Below are 19,310 nucleotides of genomic sequence, written 5' to 3' on the forward strand. Positions count from 1 at the left end.
ACTATTCATCAAAAAGAATGCATTAATATCAAACACTTAAAGGAAGTCATAGAAGCAATTTTCAAATGGCCAGAGTAGTTAATCAGCATTTTTAATGTTTTAAATTGTTGAACATTTAAAGCATCAAATTCACTAGGAAAAAAAAATACCTCACACACACACATACACACACACAGTTATCATCCACATAAGAGCACACAAAGCTTCAGACAGCTGGCACTGAGTCACTTCAGCTTTTCCTTCCTCTTAAAAGAAATGACACTGAGTTTGGCCACACCCTGGACTCTTGGTTTCCCAGCATAGAGAGTGTGCGACTACAAGGCCGCAGAACATGTGCATTCAAAACCATTTCACTCTTGATCATCTTTGGCGAGAAGCCTCCTGAAGGGAGATGAAGGGGCGATGAGGCGGTCGAGCCCTTCCTGCATCTTCACACGTCACTGACCGGAAGGCTCGCGTCGTCCAAGTCCACAGGGCCGCCGTCCTTCTCCTGAGGGCCGTTGTGACTCTGAGCTCTGGGAAGAGCTTGCTCGCTCACTTTGTGAGCTGGTTCTCTTGGAGAGACAGTCTGGACCTTGGAGTTCCCTGGCTTGACCTTGGTAAGAGATTCGTAAAATCCTCGCTTCTCCAGGGCAAAGCTTGAGACCAGAGAGCTGCTGCGAGTGGCTGTGGAATGTGGGGGGGCTGCAGACGCGCCTGCGGGCCGGGGGGCGTGTTTGGATTCTGCAGGGCAGGTGGGATGCTCCTGGAAAGAGGGGCGGTGGTCAGACACGGTCAACCATTAATGATAAGGTTAGTAATTGTGTGAGACTTAATTCTCTGAAAAACAAACACACCACACAGACACACACGCACGCACACACAAAGCAGAAGCGTGAGTCGTGGTTGCATAAAAATGCAAGTTCCTCCCCAAAGCAAAGCGGTTTTAGGGGTGAGTTTAAAGCATTGACAGCCAAAACCATTTCCACTAAGAACCCAGTTCTGTCACCAAAGCCAAACATGGCAGCTTATGGCACTGAAGACCCGACTGGCCCAAACCGGATGGCAGCATTCCGTGGTAACGGAACTGAAGAGAAAGCCTCCCAGCCTTGATGGTTTATGTAATGTACGAATATATTCTCATCAACTCTAGGAACTATGCCAGATAGTTTAGGAAAAGTACAATGCACTATGTAAAAACAGTTGCTTTTAACAGGCAGGAGTCTGAGAAAGGCATGAGTTTTGGCTTTCCTGAATTTTGCTGCAATCAAGTAAAGTGTTACCTTTTTATTTAATTTGATTATGAGTATGTTATCTGCTGATTAGGTGAAGATTTTAAAGGTAACAAAGGGTGCACTGTAAGCCATTTAAAATGGTAAACAATTAGTTGAGCACACGAATTTAAAAATGCGTCTAATGAGGCTGAATCTGAAGGTGTTCCTTCAAAATGACTCGTGATGGAGTACTAGTCTGTTGTGTTCATTTGATACTAGGTGCTTTGGAAGCAAACTGCTACAAAGTCACGGGCCACCGTGGATGGCCATCCGATGGCTGCATCTCACCTGAGATGTGAAAGGCCATGCCCACTGTAATGCACAGGTATCTCAGGTATGTGCACGTGTTACCAGACAGAGGTGCATTTCATGGGTTGCATGTAAAAAACCTTTCAAGATACAGGAAACACAGAAATGGAAACTGTGGCAATTTAGAAAACTCCTTTTTGGAAACGAGCTTCCTGACTTTCTCATTATTCTTACTGACTACACGTATCCAACCTGATCCAATCTGATGCCTAGAGCGGAAAGGACTGAGTTAGTGTTGACAAAGTCAGTTATGGTAACTGCCAAAGGCAGTCTGGTTAACTCAACTTGGAATGATGGGCTGTGAGTGGTGTAAGTCCGGCCCTCTAGTAAGAAGGCGCGTGTGCGTGCGCGCCCACATGCGTGCTGCATTCACCAGCGCTGCAGGTATACCTCTGAACACAAGGGTTCGACAGCCTTCTGGCCTGCCGCATCTGGAACACAGTGCAAAGCTAAGATTAGAGTTCACCTAGACTGGGGAGAGGGAGGAACAGACGGAGTTTGCCGACAGTCAGAGCTGGTAGCCCAGGTTGCCCCCACCACAAAGCACAGATGGCAGACGCCCTGCTCCAGGATTCCCTCTTCCCAGCAGACACTGTTTTTGCAGAGAGTCTCATACATGACTGCTGAAAAGGTCACAAGAAACACAGGCAGTTACAAAACCAACACCTCTGAAAGGAGCTACTTTTCAGATACTCTGAAGAGGAGAGAATGACTTGAAACAATTAAAAAATGAGAAAAATGGATTTCGATTTACTGTTTGGTGGGTCCTCCCATCAGGAAACTAGGAAAAGATGGTATTTATACAATACCATTACCAGCAAAAAATTGCAGAACTACAAAATGTCTAGCAGCTGTAAGAAATCCGATAATGGTATCACACAATCTATGACACTACGTGCTGCAGACTCAAGTGCCACAGAGGCGGCATCGCTTCATGCCTGTGGCATGTGCTGGGAGGGAGGACGTCAGGCGATTCGGACACCCTCATAAACCTTACTGGAGCTCTGGCTGTTCTCAGAACTAAAGGCTGGCTCACGTAGGCAACAGCAGCAGCCTGGCCCCCGGACAAAGCCCGAGAGCCCAGGCCCAGAGCTCTTTGCCTCACCTGTGGCCTACCCACGGTCCAGGGTTAAGAGAGTCTGGATCAGGGGTTTTTAAAGCCATGTGGAGGCAATCCGAAACAAAAGGGGAGTTCCTTTCTGTTTGGGACCACAGAAGCATACGGGGTTGAACACTGCCTGATGAAATGCACACTTGCATTATAAGCAACTTTACAAGTATTCCTTTCTCCAGTAAAAAAAAAAAAATTATTTTCAGATCAAAGACCAGTGATCAAAATATTCCAAACTAAAATGTAAGTCCTATGATTTACTTGAAGACCATTAAGTAAACATTTTTCTTTCTACATATTTAGTTTCAATTTTATGATCATGTTAGCACAAAGATAACTGTGGCCGGGAAACCAGGCAGCCTTTTAAAAGAAAGCCCTGTTAGAAAATGACATTGGAAAGCCGAAATGGAAAATTCTGACAGCATTACCGACAGCAGGGAAGGATTCAGCTGTTCAGTGGACTGAGGGCTCCATATCTCCCCTCACCTCCCCCTTTCCCCCCCAAAAAAACTTCACAGAAACTAGAGGCAGTAAAGAGGAAATGGGGTGCTCACACACCTGTGCAGTGCCGTAAGAAAAGGCATCAGGCATGATTAGGCCATGTAGCAAACTAAGACCCACTGAAGTTATACCAAATGTAGCCTGAGGGCCTAGTGAGAATCCCTAAAACAAAGCAAGGAAACATTCATCCTTTAGTCTCCTTCCTTGTGCATTTAAGACCATACAATACACAGAAAAGTCTATGTGCACAACACTCTAAGAAAGCATGAAATTAGAAAGGCATTATTTTTTGCAAGTCCAACTGGTATATCAAAGTAACATGCAAATACATCTCAAAATAGGGAGAAATCAGGGAGGATTAGAGGGAGCGGAAGGACAAGGACTCGGCAGCATGTGGGGACCCACAGGAGAATCACCCCAGCGAGCAGGGCACATACAGAAGACGCTGAGCGGCCGGGTCCCCGCTGGGCGACGATGGCGCCCGAGACGGCTCTGATCCAGCTGTGCATCTCCTCGGGGCTGTCGGCCTAAGGAAGGAACACCAGTCAGAGGGCTCTGCCTGAGGCAGCATCTGGGCAGCAAACCCAGCAATGGTGTCAGAACCGTACAGTGTCACCACTAACATTTTAAGGCCATGGTTTTGAAACGTTTTAGAGGTCTCTTAAAATCAGGTGCTGTTAGTCAAATTTTCCCAGAGGGATGTAAGGAGGGCATTTGACGTTTTTAGAGTCAGATTCTTCAGAAAGTGTCAGTGACGACGACTTCCCGAAAGAAAGGGAGAGGAAGAAGCTAAAGGTCTCTTCACTTTACTCCACTGCACTTCTATCTGGATTGAGTACAGGACAATTACTGAACTGTGTCCTTACCAACCACTGGACCTGACTCTCAACCTTATTTTCCTACAGATAATGTATTTAGAGGAGCATCCTGAAGGTTAAAGGAAGGACCCTCTACAAGATTAAATCTTTTAATAGGACCTGTTGCAGAGATGAATTTACATGCCTACTGTAACATTAATCCAAATAAACAATCAAAAAAAGGAAACAGATACACTGCTGCTTTTGTCTACACTCTACAATCTAGCAAAGATAGAACGCATATTTTAGCCAATGATATTAACAAGACTTTTTAAGAGGGGAAAAAAATGAAAGGAAAAGAGTGTGCTTTCACTCATTATTAATGGAAGCACAATTCTAGAAAGCAGTCTGGTAAAATAAAGAGGCCTAATTTCTCTACCCAGACTTTTATCCTAAAGAGATTCAGACAAAGTTACAGATGTTTTACCGCTACATTATTTATTATAGTAAATGAATGAAAATACGTTAGTGAATGTCCCGTAAAAGGGTAATAAGAGAAAGTGGTTAATTGTGGACTGTAAATTAATGGAGCAGTCCTAAGAAGAGTTGCAGAGAATTTTAATAATGTAGACAAAAATGACCACAGTATAAAAACCATTTAAGGGAAAAACAGCGTTGGCAGTAAGACCCACAGTTTTAGCAAGAGTTTAATAAGAGCAGTGAAAAAAGAGAAGCCGCCTGTGATTGCTGTCGTGTGCTGCTGAGTGAGAACGGACCCGGGGCGGGTTTTCAGAGGCAGTTAGATGCGTGGAAGGAGATGCCCATCCTTCTCCCACGAGCAGCTGGTAGATCTGAATTATGTGCCTTCAGGATTACAGTGCAGTTTCCTAGCTTTAGGCCAAAAAGGCTCCCTTTATCACAATTCATAATTGTGATTATGAATCTTCTATAAAATCATATTCTCTATTCCCTAGTCAGCAATATGCATATACAGCATTTTCAAAAGAAAAACTAAATACTCTCTTAACTATTTTACTATGATAACCAGAAAGTACATTTTAAACATAAAATATAGCATGTCTACCATTAGGCATTACCAAAGACCTCTGGTGGCCTAGTTGGTAGGAAGTTTTACTCTCAATCCAACACCCAGAAGTTCAAATCTACCAGCACCTCTGCAGCACAAAGATGGATTTCGCCCCACCCCTCCACCCCCCCATATGATTTAAGCCTCTGAAAACCCACTGAAGGGTCAGCTATGAGTCAGTTCCAACTCGAAGGTAAAGAGTTGAGTTTATTAACCATTAGAGAAACGCTAAGATCCACTGTCTCTTATTATGGGTACCTTATAAAATTATATATAGAAAATAAAAATTCTAAAATACATGCAAAAATAATCCACTGTGAAGGCACACATTGGTATCTAAGTTTTAAAAGTACTGTCCTTCTTACAAATAGTACGTAGCTCTATTTGATTAACCCCTCATCCTAAGTATACAACCCTGCCATTAATCCGCTGTAGCTGTGTATTGCTGAGCTGGATCTGACTCATAGCTGACCCTCCAGGGGGTTTTCAGAGGCAGTAAACAGCACAGGAGGAAAGTGCCCATCATTCTCCCCTGAAGCAGCTGGTGGACTTGCACTGCGTATCTTTGGGTTGGCAGCACAATTCCTTCCCACTAACCCATCAGCGCTCCCTCAATACCCCAATAGCCAACAACATTTTATTAATAATCATTCTATTTTTTTTTAAATTCATAAGTAACAAGCTCACTATTTTACTTCAAAAATTATTCATTTCTTGTTAAAAGGATCTATAACTCCAAATAACTATCTTACCTGCACGTAGAAAGTTCGAGATGTTGTTACAATTTCAAATAGGTTGTCCCTCATCATTATGTCACTGTTAATAAAAGATGGATCCAGTTAAATAGCAGTTGATGGACAGTTCTACTTGTTTATCAAGTACATATCAATAAAGAAATAAATATTAAAGTTAAATTTCAAACAAACCAAATTTTTAAAAACAAATTTATTTTGTGTTACTGCATTACATTGTATAGTTCTGTATTTTCTAGAAAGAGTTCATAAAGCCATTTTAAAATTCCAAGTTTTCGGCTGGGAAGAAATCCAGTTGTTCAAAGAAACAGTGGTACAGCTAACACATCTTGTCAAAGTTCTATTGCGCAACAACCTTGAACTACCACAATTAATAGTAATATTTTGTATGTGATAGGCTGTTTATACTGGATTTTTCCTTTGGCATTGTAAGCTAAAGGCTGCTTCTTCGTTTTTAGCTTTCTATAAAACAAAACAACAAATTCTTTTATAAGCAGATTTTGAAAATTCTACCAAAATACAACTGTATCCCACTGGCACTGATCATCTAACTCACATCAACCTGGTAAAAAAGACTGAACTGAGCCACAGTATTTCTAAGACTTATGAGAGAAAACGGCCTCATCTTTGTCCCTAGGAACGGCTGGTGGGTTTGAACTATCAACCTTTTCTTAGCAGTTGAATGCTTCAGCACCACAGCACCAGCACTCCTGTATACAGCTATACACCCGACAACAGGATGGGTCTAGAGACCAGCACCTGGAAGCACATTAAGCAAGCTGAGGCCCTGCCATGAGCCAGGGAGCTGTGCCAGCCACTGAGCCCCTTACCTCTGCTTACACTCCTGGACTTTGTGAACCTCCTTTAGTGGTATGACCCGCAGAGGTTCCTTATCCTGTCAAAAAAGCAAATGGACAAATGACATTTTGGGGTGGACTGTCCTTTTAAGAGTAACTCTTTTAAGGATTAGCAGTCTTACCCCAAGATCCATATGGGAATTGTGCATATTTCTTTTTTTCCCCTCATTAATTTTATACTGATTTTTTTACAAAGTTCAGATACATTGTTTTTCACACAAGATCCTTCCCATTTCCTTCACCTCCTGCCCACATGGAATTGTGTAACACTCTGATTAACATCCCACACCCCGCCCATTTCCCCCCTCAGCTTCCGCCCTCCCCTCCTTGGATCCTCATGCTCATTCTACAGTAATGGTTTATACAATATTTGTCCTTATGAGACTGAGTTAGTTCACGCAGCATAATGCTCTCCAGTCCCTCCCATGTTGGGTAGTAATTTATAAAATGATTGCTCTTGTGTGCTGCATAGTATTCCACAGTGTGAATGTATCATAATTTCTCAATCCATTCATTTGTAGTTGGACATCTGGGCTGTTTCCATGTTCTTGCGATGGTGAATAACACTGCTATGAACACTGGTGTACAAGTCTCTGTTTTAGCCTCAGAGCTCATTTTCTTGGGGTATATCCCAAGCAATGGAATAGCTGGGTCATACGGAATTTCTATGTTCAGCTTTCTGAGGAAATGTCAAACTGTCATCCAGAGTGGTTATGGTGAAAATGACAATCCTACCAAAAGCAATCTAAATGTTCAAATCAATCCCGATACAGGTACCAAATTCATTCTTCAAGGAGATCAAAATGGAAACTGTCGAATTTATTTAGAGAGGAAAGTAACCCCGAATAAGCAAAACACTACTGAGAAACAAAAATGAAGTGGGAGGCATAGCACGTCCTGACCTCAAAACCTACTACACAGTGGCAGTAACCAAAACAGCATAGTACTGGTACAACGACAGGAACACAGACCAATGGAACGGAATTGAGAACCCAGAAATAGACCCAGCTGATATTCGACAAGAAAATAAAACCTATCAAATGGGGAAATGACAACCTCTTCAACAAATGGTGCTGGCAAAACTGGATCACTACCTGCAGAAGGCTGAAATAGGATCCACATCTCACATCATACACAAAAATCACCTCAAGGTGGATTAGAGAGACCTGAGAGTAAAGCCCAAAACCATAAAGTTCATAAAGGACAAACTGGGATCAAGCTTAGAAAACATAGTTTATGGTATATAAAGAGACTGTCAAATACAGCCAGATATGTACAATCTGGATAGGACAAAATGGATGAATGGGACCTTCTAAAGATTAAATCCCTGTGCACATCAAAAACTTTTTTCAACAGGGTGAACTGTGAACAAACATTTGGCAATACCATCTCAGACAAGAGTCTCATAACAAAAGTTCATAATCTATTCCTGGGCCTTCACAAGAAAAAGACTGATAATCCAATTACAAAATGGGCAAAAGACATGGAAAGAATTTTCACAGAGAAGATATTCAAATGGCCAACAAACACATGAAGAAATGCTCCAAATCACTGGCAAGAAGAGAGATACAAAAAAAAAAAAACCACAATGAAATACCATCTCACTCCAGTAGTAACCTGTGGCAAAGTTTAATAAGGCAGCAAGTAACAATGTTGAAGGGGATGTGGGGAGATAGGAACTCTTTATACATTATGCTTATTTCTTGAAACACATCCAAAATATAAGTCTATCTAGGCAAAAAATTCTACACTAGAAAACACCAGGCACTAAGAACCACAGATGCATGGAAACCAGCACAGAGCCCACGACCCTGTCACCCTGGGCACTGTTGCTGGGACCATCAAGTCGATTCCAAATCACAGTGGCCTTATGTGACAGAGAAGAACTGCCCATAGGGTTTTCTAAGCTAGAATCTTTACAAAAGCAGATTGTCAAATTGTTGGGGGTTTTTCTGCAGAACTGCCCGCGAGGCTCCTACTGCTGACCTGCTGTGGGAGTTGAGCGCTTACCTGGTTCTCCACCAGGATTCTTTTTCACATCACTCTGGCTTTTTAAAGACACTCTCTCATGGTCAGTGAGTGGAAACCAACTCTTAGCTGACCTTCCAGTGGGTTTTCAGAGGCTGTAAATCATTTGGCAGGAGAGTGCCCATCTTTCTCCTTTGAAGTCACTGGAAGATTCGAACTGCCTGCCTCTGGGTTTGCAGTGCAACTCCTTACCCACTAGGTCACCAGAGTTCTCTATGCGACTTTTCTGCAACAGGCTCTGGGGGCCAGTAGCACAGCGCTTCCTCCTGCAGTATGGGTACCTGGAGCTCCATGGCACCGACAGGTCCAGACCCACTCTCTCTGACTCAGATTTGTCAGTTTCTTTTATGTAAATACAGCAATTATTTTCACAAACTCTGTTTACTGGACATTTATTTAGTACTGAAACATCTGCTATATTTTTAAGATGCAACTTTAACAAGACTTATACTATTTCAAGGAACAGGTAAGTATCTTGCCTAAGGTCAAAAAAGAAGGCATAAAATGCCAAAGACATAACTAGTGCTTAGTAACAAAGTGTTGACGTAGTCCGTTCCACGGAATGACACAGATTTGGTGCACAGAGGAGAGAACAACGGGAGGGAGACAGGCCGTCACTGCATGTGGCACTAAGGAAAAAGGAGACCATGTCAGTACTTTCAATCATGTAAGGATTTTTCTTGGGTCTTGAAATTTTAGTTTTAGATAATCTCAGACTACGGAAGAAATACAAAAGCAGGACAACGAATTCTTGTATACTTTGCAGCCTATTTTCCAAAAGGGACTACTTATTAGATGGAATTTTCCTCTAAGGAAAAGCTTTTCCTTCTCCACTTGGGCCCTCATGACTCTTTAATCTGTGATCTAATGCTATCATTATTTTTTTTCTTCTCAAACTGTCCCAGTCTTGGCAGCCACTGGGAGCTCCTTTGAGCCAGCTTCGATGCTCTTCTGAGACATTTCTATTCTTTTCTGAGCCATTCCGTTACTTTCTGGCGAAACTAGATGTTCCAATCACAGCATGGACTTTCTGTGCCCTGGCTCTGAATTAGCCATTTCTCAGGGGCTCTGGTTCTGTGAAGGAGAATGGCATTTACAGGTGCTTAGTGGTCAGCGTTGCCCATCTCTTCACTCTACTCCGGCTGCCCACTGCCTCCTCTTCTCTTCTGTCTTCTCTCTCCTCAGTCACATACAATAGCATGAAAGAATGGTCTAGAGTTTATCCAACCATTGCGTCACACACAGAAATTTTGGTTATGACCCATTTTGTAGTTGCAAACAACACTGCAGTGAATACTTTTAATGCACTGATACTCTCTTCAAGTTGGAAAGTATCACAGAATAAATTTCTAGCTGCGGGAATGCGGAACTGAAAAATAAATGCATTTGTAGCTTTGTTAGACAACGCAAACTCCTCTCCAAAAAGATTTCAGCAATCTGTACTGTCAGCAGCAATGAACGAGTACAGGCTGACCATCATAAAATGCTGTCCTAATGGTTCATTCTTGTCAATGTAGAAATGAGGCTACTTCAGTGCACTTTGAACTTGACTTCTCTATAAATAATGTATCTTTTTATATAATTAAAAGCCTTAGTTGTTTTAAAAGAAAGGATCTGTTCTTACCTTTTGTAATTTCATCTACCAGATACTCTTGCCCTCAATCTCCTCTCTTTCAGTGGGAAACAATCTCAAACTTGCAGTGGGTAAAAACACTGTTCAAAGAACAGATGTTCCTACAGCACTTCAGAGTAAGCCGCTGACCCGAGCCCACGCCCCTGTCTGCGGGTTTAACACCTTCTCTTGTATAATCACCACACAGCCATCGCACTCAGCGCACAGTTCTCAGAATGTCTTCCTTCAGGATCACAAGCCGCATTTCCTTGTCACATCTTTGAGGCTGGAGCAGCGCCTTAGTCCTCCCAGAACCTGTCACCATGACACTCTGGGAGGTTAGGGGCTAGTTACCCTGCAGACGTCAGCATGGGCTTGGTGTTCCCTCAGGCCTGCTCAGGCGCGAGGGCCTTGGTCAGGAACAGCACAGCAGTGTTGGCTCATTCTCCTCGCTCTGTCTTGTCAGATACATGAATTTCTCTTCACCCGTGAGGCTCATGTTAAACCTCTGACCACTCAGATACAGCGGCTCTGTCGGCTTCTTCAGTACACTCCTCTTTTTTTCCCTTGAAATTCAGAGGTAGTTTGTAGGCAGGTACTTTTTGAAACTATCCAAATACCATATTCCACATCAAACATACATGTACTTATTGATACGTGTATCGGTTCCTAATCTAGTCAATGGGTGATCTGTCCTCATCATTCATCACGATGCTCAAACTGTCCCAGACTCGGTCGCTCTCCAGCTGTTCCGAGTCATTCCGGGCGTCTGACTGCGTTTACTTACGGTGCGTTTAAATGTGCCCACACGGAAAGGGCCCTTCTGTACTTCAGATATCCATTTTCATCCTATCTCTCTCCTGAGCCAGCTCGACTTGCTAGAGGCAGTGGTGGAAAACCTCACATCCAGATTCCTCCTCTTCTAAAACACATTTTGGCTCAGTCAGTGAAGTCAGTGTTTTCCACTTCATTCCATTCTCCGTGCCAAAAAGATCCTCAGTGACGCAGCATTTCTCTAGAACGTTCCACTTTGTCAGCAAGACGACCTTCCCAGCTGCCAGCACCTTGTGCTGAAGGTCTTGACCAATGATGCAGGAGTGGTCTTGTCAAAGGACATTTCCACCTGCAAGGAATGATGGCTGAGTCCCACCTATGGCCTCCTCTCCTGGAGCAACTTTGTGACCGGAGACCCCAGAAATGTTGACAGGCCTATGCACATACGCATGGGGGTGCTTCTTATACACTCTTGCAGAGTCAAATGACTCACAGTGACCCGACAGCCAAAAGAGAACTGACCTACAGGGTTTCCAAGATTGGAAATCCTTACAGAAACGGACTGCACATCAGTCATATGGAGCAGCTGGTAGGTTTAAACCACCAACTTCCCAGTTAGCAGCCCAATGCTTAACCCACCGTGGCTACGGCTCCCATACACACCTTACTAACTCACAATAATAATTTAACTGCATTATCAGTTTTCTAACCACTCAATATTCTTCTGAATTCTGAGAGTCTAGTTTCCCGACTTCCAATGACAGCTACCTCCTCTCAAGTCTCATAGCATCACGTCTAGACACAACGTTGTTAAGTACCAGTGAGCCAAGTACGACAACCCTACGAAAATAGATCTAAACTCTCTTCTACCTGTGCCAACCTCAACCACTGACGCACTCGAGCCTGCTGCTGCACTCCCGTCCATCCTGGTGAGGGTCTTCATCTCCTTCGCAGACCCTCCACCTTTCTAAGTACGATGTCCTCCTCCAGGGAGCGGCCCCCCCAACAACATGCCCACAGCTTCACCATCCTTGCCACCAGCGCACATTGTGGCTGCACCTTCTCCAGGCCTATCTGTTCATTCTTCTTCCAGTCCATGGGATAATTAAGTATGTAATCAATCTTCAAAATGTAATAAAGTTCTATAATTTTTATTTGTATTAGAATTATGGGGAGGGGAGTCACATGCCAGCCTATGAGGAAAACGGAACTATTAGCCAGACACCATCTGTGACGACTTGTACTATTCCAGTTTCTGGGACAGGGCACAGGGACCATGAAGCAGGATCCAGGCCTGCAAAAGCAGTGGTAACATCGGGTGGCTGAGTCTGACTTCTAGCCACTTCATAAAGGGGAACTGTCCCCATCACTAACATGCAAAGTACTAAAAGAATAGCTCCATGGTGAGACATGCCCTCCATGAGCTCCTCCACCTATTTCTACAAATCACTGGGTTCAATGTTCATTGCAAACTGGCTCACAGACTTTACTCACAGTTACGGAGTTTATTAGGGAGATGGGTTAGGGGGCAGGGCAGTGAGGCAAAGAATACCACACAACGTAATTCCTGGTTTAGTCTTGCAGTCCCAAACCAGATTAACAAGGCATAATTCCTCAACTAGTTCAAATAGCTTCTCAGTCAAAAAGTGAAAGTCTAGGTTCAGTTCAGCTGCACAAGTAAACCTCTAGTTTCTTTAATCAGTCCAACAGACTTTATCTATGAGCAATTACAAGTCCGCTTTTCATTCAATCATCCAGCAAGGAAAACCTTTAACCATGGCTCCATCTCCAAGGTTCCCCTGGTTACATCCTTCCACACTTACTTCACAGTAGTGCCCCAGTCACTGTCTCTCCACCACTGTCTCTCACAGCTCTCACAGTGTGGAAAGCACTCTCTTACACTGGTCCCACAGCTATTGATACCATGTATCTATAGTTAAAGTAGCTGGAGACCATGCCCCCAATGGGGGCTAACACAATAGATAAAAAAAACAATTTTCAAGGTTTCTGACACCACAAGAACTATGGAACAGACTCCAGGACTGTGGAACAAATTCCGGGATTATGGAACAGAGTCCAGAACTATGGAATAGGACTCTGGGACTATGGTACAGGGCTCTGGGATTACGGAACAGGATCCAGGACTATGGAACAGGCTACCAAGATGATGGAAAGCTCAGCCAGCTGTATGAGTGACTCTTCCCAAGAGCAGTGGCAGTAACTAAAATCAGTTAATTAAACTGCCAGGCTGGCACACGTGAAGCCTTCTGAGACACCAAGGCTGATAATTTATAGTCAGTTGAGAAGCTCATTTACTTTAGAGGCAAAGGCAAGTGCTCACACAACTATAAAACCCAATGGGAAGTATGATGACAGAAATACCTCAGGGCGCTAAGGGCACATAAGGTGGCCTATGACAACTCTGATAAACGTACAAAGGGTGCCACGGGCACATAAAAACATACTCCAGAGCCCAAAAGCTTCCCAGGAGAGGTGACCTACAGCGACTCTGATAGCCTTCTCCTATCTTGTGTTCCAGGGTTTAACACTGGAGTCATCAGCTATGTGGAGATATTTATGCTAATTAAATAAATAGAACTAAACTTTTTATCTAAAGTCAACTCCTCAGTAACAGAATCTAAAGTATAAAACAGCCCTTTTGGAAAAAGCCTTTTATTTTTGGACACTCACAGCCAGTAAATCCATTAGCCACACTGGTGACACTCAACTACATTTCCTGTACTGAGGGTCCCGGACGACACAGTCCAGACTAGTTCAGTCAGGACAGGGCATTCCACAGGACAGTTCTCTTGTGCTCTTTCAAACAATGCACACAGACCCCTTCTCAAAGGTCTCATGACACAAGATGACAGGGGACAGATGCTTACGGCTGAAATTAGTGACAAATTTATCCAACAGTCGTCTATTGCAAGGTTCAGTCCTCTGACAACATTTTAAATAAGGATATTGCTTAAACAAGTCAATAAGGAAATTACTGTATTTGAGTATACCTTTAGATGGGACTAAAAAAAAACTTACATGAAAAGTTTTAAGAGTCAATCTGAAGTTGAAAGAGGAGACAGAGAGGCAGAAATGCAGAGCGCTAAAGGTCGGTGTGGAGATTCATTCCATCAGCTCCTCTACTGCTCTTTTAGAGAATATCTAGGGACCTGGAGGTTCTCATATTTTTAAATTTTCAAGGTAGAATGTTTCTTTAAAGATCTTCTTATTAAATAAAAATATCATTATCTAAAAGCTTCACAATAAAATAAACCAAACAGTCTCTACCTCTTAAAACCAGAATTTATTCTAGAAATGAAGAACAGAACAAGTATTACATATACAGAGCATAAAGCTCTCCAAACATTTTTACAGCTTACCAGTTCAGATTTGAAGTAGCCTATTGTGTTTTCATCCAACTGAAAATATCGTCTCTTCCAGTTTTTCATCTGCAAGAATAAACAAAAGCTAAAACACCTGTTTCCAGCATGTCTAAATGATAAAAACCATTATTCAAATTATGATCTCAAATGCCAGTTCATGAAAAACCTACATGAATCAGAGTTGCCTGAGATTTAAATACAGCTTTACTCATAGGCATTTTACTTCCAAACTTTAAAAGTTTATTTTCTTATAAAACTCTAATACTTAGTTCACACAAGGAAGGACAGCCTTATTTTTAGAAAAGTACTTTCAGAATCCTAGAAATGTTAAGTTTACATGCTCTTCCGGGAAGGTCTCCACCATGGATCCAGCTGTATGATGCATCAGGGCTGGCACATACAGCTACTGCCATGCTGACATTATGATGTATGCCTTTAACAAACTTTGAACAGGAGATTTTAGAACTTCTCCTATTTCAAGAAAAAAACTCACAAATAAGCTGAGACCTTGAACTAGTGCCTAGAGATAATCTTTAAACTTTAAACCAAAAATATTCCCTCCCGTCTTCTTAAACCCAACCAATAGCTTTCCTTACACAATCACACCTAACAGCAACTAGTAATCGGGTGTTCCTGAGCATAAAGCTTTTTAAGATTTTTAAATTTTTTTACAAACTACCCATCCATATGGATCAAGCTGCTGACCCCAGCAAGCAACAAAGATTAGATGAGAACCTTGCGGGACAGTCAATTTGTGTTGAAGTGGGAAAACCAGCTCAAAACAGTGAGCAGGTGCACATGCCACTCAACTGTATGAGGATAAACTGTTGCTCTAGTGCCCGTTCTACTGTTCATAGTCTCAACAATAAAATAAAATCTGAAGGGGGAAAAAAGGGCCAAGAGCCTAAGAGGTTAAATAAGGAAGGTCACAGAGCTCAGTCAAGGTCAGTGCAACACCAAATCAAGTTTTCAGGCTCCTGGTCCTGCTATTGCACGGTTCTTCCCAGGGCGCACGCCCCACCAAGTGGACTGCCATCTCCTGGTTTATTTATTTGTTTCATCTCCTGTTTAAACTCTCCTTTCCCACTCATTTGGGAGGGAGAAAGTTCATTTCCTCTGACAGTCATAGCAATGGGCCGAATCCGTGCCGAGTTCTGAGCAAGAGTAACCCAGCCTCTCCCCCGGCTCCCCTTCTCAGTGAGCTGGTCTTTCATAAAGGACAGCCAACAACTCCCTTGTTAATCAGAGAACTTGCTAACACACACCCGTTTTTCCTATTTTCCAGGCTTGGTTAAGATACTCACCACAGCTCCCTGCTTTACACAGTACCCGGCTTTGATCACTGCGCTGTCTGGAGGAGGTTTCGGATTAAAGTAATGAAGATGGCTTTGGGATCGCTTCAAATTATTTCTGTCAACACTTTCACCACATTCACTGACTTCTTCTTTCTAAGACAAAGAAAAACAGCTTTTTTCCTACCTCAATTAGTTCTAAGCGGGCATTTATTTCTTCCATGATATTATCCTAGTGTAATTTCTAGGTAGTTATTTAAGTCCAATCAGAAACAAAGATATTGAAGAGTGGTAATTAATATGGAATACTCAATATTAACCTTCTTGTCACTGACTAAAGCACACATTTCTGTACATTCATCCTGTTCAGCAAAGTCCTGCCATCAATGGGGGTTTCTTTTGGGGGGGGGAGTGGGAGTTGACTTTTCATTTTGAAAAATATGTATATATATTAGAGAGAGAGAGGGAGCGCACATAAGAGAGACAGAGAGAGATAGGAAGTTGCTAAATAAATAAGAACAGAAGGAGAACTCATACACCCTTCAACCAGTTTCCACCAACAGGGAAACCATGGCAGCTAATCATTACCTACATCACAACCAGGGGAAAGATCACAAGGCTGCTCACGTGACCCTTCGGGCAGTTGGTCAGTTCCCTAATTGTTGGCATTTGGTAATTTAGTCTGTCTCTATAATTTTGGTACTTTGTGAACGTAATGGAAAGAGAATTGCACAGTAAGTAAACGTCTGAGATCGCTGCCCCCTCCCTGCACTCGGCATTAACTCTCTGGAGATTCATGCCAGCTGCCCCATGGACTATTGGGTAGAGAGTAGTTCACTGTCTTCTTACCGCTGCGCTGTGTTCCACAGCAGAGGATGCTGAGCAGGTCGCCCTCTGGGACTGGAGACTGTTCCTCACATTTGGCTGTTAATGGGAGAGCGGCTGGGGATACTCACGTACAAGTTTTTCTGTGAGCACTAGCCTGCATTTCTCAGAAAGTGCATATTCTGATGGAAATGTGTTGGTGCTGTGGTTAAGCACTTAAATGTCAATAAAAACATTGGGGGGGGGGTTGAACCTGTCCAGCCTATCACAGAGGGGAAAGCCGTGGCAGTCTACTTGTGTAGAGTTGCACTAAAGAGTGTAGCCTTGGGAACCCTTGGGGCTGTTCTATCTACCTGGAGGGTCAGTATAAGTCAGACTGATGCAACAGCAACAGGAATATAGTGCAAATTCTGGTTTGTACAGTAACTGTCCGCTGAGTTTTGCGGTGTTTGTGTCCTGTACTAGCAATGTCTGAGTGATCTCATTTCTTCTTACCCTTGCCAGAACTTACATCATCATTTTCATTTTAGCCATTCTCCTGTGTAGAGTGAAGACAGTGAGCTCTAACAACACAGTAGCCAGAATTGTAGGATGTCAAAGTCATTATTTTGAAAGGAAACTTACACACACAAAAACACACATAGTCCTAGCTCTTTTACCTAACTTTGGTGAAAAATGTAAGCTATTAGAGCTGGGATTTTTGGTCACTATTTATTTTTGGTCCCTAGAATGACTAATGGATGGTCTAAGTCTTTCTTCCACTAATTACTCTCCTCAACCAAAAGTCCTAAAATACATGATGTGCAATAAAATTTGCTCTGAAAGGCTTATAAAGTGCAGGTCTTTCAAGTACAAAAGACACACAGCTCATGAAAACGCCCATCAATGCCAATATCAATTAAGTCTTTTAAAGTTTTTGCTTTCTCCACCATTTTACTTTGCAGTACAAACTAATACCCTCAATGGTGGACAGTGACAGAAGATTGTTATGCTCATATAAACATTGCTACATTTAATAAAAAGCTGTATGAATTTATCCTTAAAAACTGTACTGTTTCAGGAGTTTTAATTGTAAGACTTTTCATTACAGCACTGCTTACAAAAGGAAAAAGGAACATTTTCCCAGTAACAAGGATCTGTAACTATGGGAAGTCCACAAAGGAGCTACTGTGAAACCTGCACCTGACGCTGTGAAGCAGTTCTGACTCTGGCGAGGCGAGTCCGGGCTTAAAGAGGTGGCTTCAGGTGGACCGCAGTGAGAGTGGCTGTCCAGGTGCAGTGAATGTGTGGCCACCAGATGCACCACAGACACAGGCTCTCAGATGCACAGCAAGTGATCAGAAAGACCACCACCTGAATCAGATGCATCTTAGTCCTCAAAATGACATCATTACTTCTCAATAATTTGGAGAGGTCCTTAACTACAGATTTTCCCACTGCAATGTGTTTCCTTATCCCCTGACTGCTGGTACCAAGGGTGCTAATTGTAGATGAAAGCAAAATGAAGCTGTTGACAGTTTCAGTCTCCTCTCCATCCATCATGATGCTGCTATCGGTCCGGTGGGATTACATTGTATGAAACAAGAACAAAGAAGATTTTCCTCTGAGAAGCGTATCTAAGTGCACTTCTTGCTAATACTTCATTTCTGATCTGCTAGAACATTTCAGCTGCAGCTCTTGGACTAGAAGTTGTTTATACTGCATTAAGATACTGAAGAAAATTTTAGTTAAATTTCTGAAATATAAGGAAGGAAAAGTGACTGAAAATGGGGCAGAAGAAAAGAGAAATCACACGCATAATGGATGAATGGAATAGACAGGTCACTTATACAAAGAGAAAGTCCGGAATAATGAAGAAAGCCTATGAACTTAGTGTGCTCTGTGACTGTGAATAAGCATTCATCATTTTAAACAGCTCTAACAAAACTGTTTCAACAAACAGATGCTGCCCTGGATGTGCTCACCAAATTATGCCAAGAAATCTGGAGTACAACCACGTGGCCTACTGACTGGAAGCGATCTATATATATGTTCACATTCCAAAGAAAGGTGATCTGACAGAGTGTGGAAATAATTAAACAATATCACTGATATCACATGCAAACAAGATTATGTTGAAGATTATCCAAAAAATGACTGCAAAAGCACATCATCAGAGAAGTACCTGAAATGCAGGCTGGATTTAGAAGAGGTCGTGGCACTAGGGATATTATAGCTAATGTCAGATGGATCTTGGCTGAAAGCAGAGAGTACCAGAAGAATGTCTATCTACGTTTCACTGACTATGCAAAGGCATTTGACTGTGTGGATCACAACAAACTGTGGCTTACTCTGAGAGGAATGGGAATCCCAGAACACTTGATTGTGCTTATGTGAAACTTATACTTGGACCAGAAGGCAGTCATCAGAACAAACCAAGGAAACACTACAAAGTTCAAAACTGGGAAGAGTCTGTGTCAAGGATGTGTCCTATCTCCAAATCTCTTCAATCATGTATGTGGAACAGATTATCCAGGAGGCTGGTTCAATGAACAGAATTGGCATCAGGATTGGAAGTAAATTCATCAATAATCTGTGTTTTGAAGATGACACAACCCTGCTTGCTGAAACTAAAGAGGACCTGAAGCGCTTGCTGCAGAGGGTCAAAGACTGCAGCCTTCAATATGGATTGAAGCTCAACATCAAGAAAACAAAGATTCTCACCACTGGGCCGATTGGCAGCATCATGA

At 42.6% G+C, this 19,310-nt stretch overlaps 1 protein-coding gene across 1 annotated transcript in view; it reads right to left on the reverse strand.

The window, feature by feature from the left end:
* Nucleotides 1–249: 249 nt before the first annotated feature.
* PLEKHA1 (pleckstrin homology domain containing, family A (phosphoinositide binding specific) member 1) overlaps nucleotides 250–19,310 on the reverse strand; it is a 43,545-nt gene continuing 24,484 nt past the window's right edge. The window contains exons 6-11 of the mRNA XM_006879884.1: nucleotides 15,769–15,912; nucleotides 14,462–14,530; nucleotides 6,641–6,705; nucleotides 5,811–5,874; nucleotides 3,612–3,701; nucleotides 250–745 (exon numbers count right to left, since the gene is read on the reverse strand). Of these exons, the coding sequence (XP_006879946.1) occupies nucleotides 431–745; nucleotides 3,612–3,701; nucleotides 5,811–5,874; nucleotides 6,641–6,705; nucleotides 14,462–14,530; nucleotides 15,769–15,912 (747 nt within the window). The 3' untranslated portion in view covers nucleotides 250–430. The remainder of the gene's footprint in view (nucleotides 746–3,611; nucleotides 3,702–5,810; nucleotides 5,875–6,640; nucleotides 6,706–14,461; nucleotides 14,531–15,768; nucleotides 15,913–19,310) is intronic.

This window comes from Elephantulus edwardii, unplaced genomic scaffold (assembly GCF_000299155.1).
Source record: "Elephantulus edwardii isolate Elephantulus edwardi_28Jun2011 unplaced genomic scaffold, EleEdw1.0 scaffold00006, whole genome shotgun sequence".
NCBI lineage: Eukaryota > Metazoa > Chordata > Mammalia > Macroscelidea > Macroscelididae > Elephantulus > Elephantulus edwardii.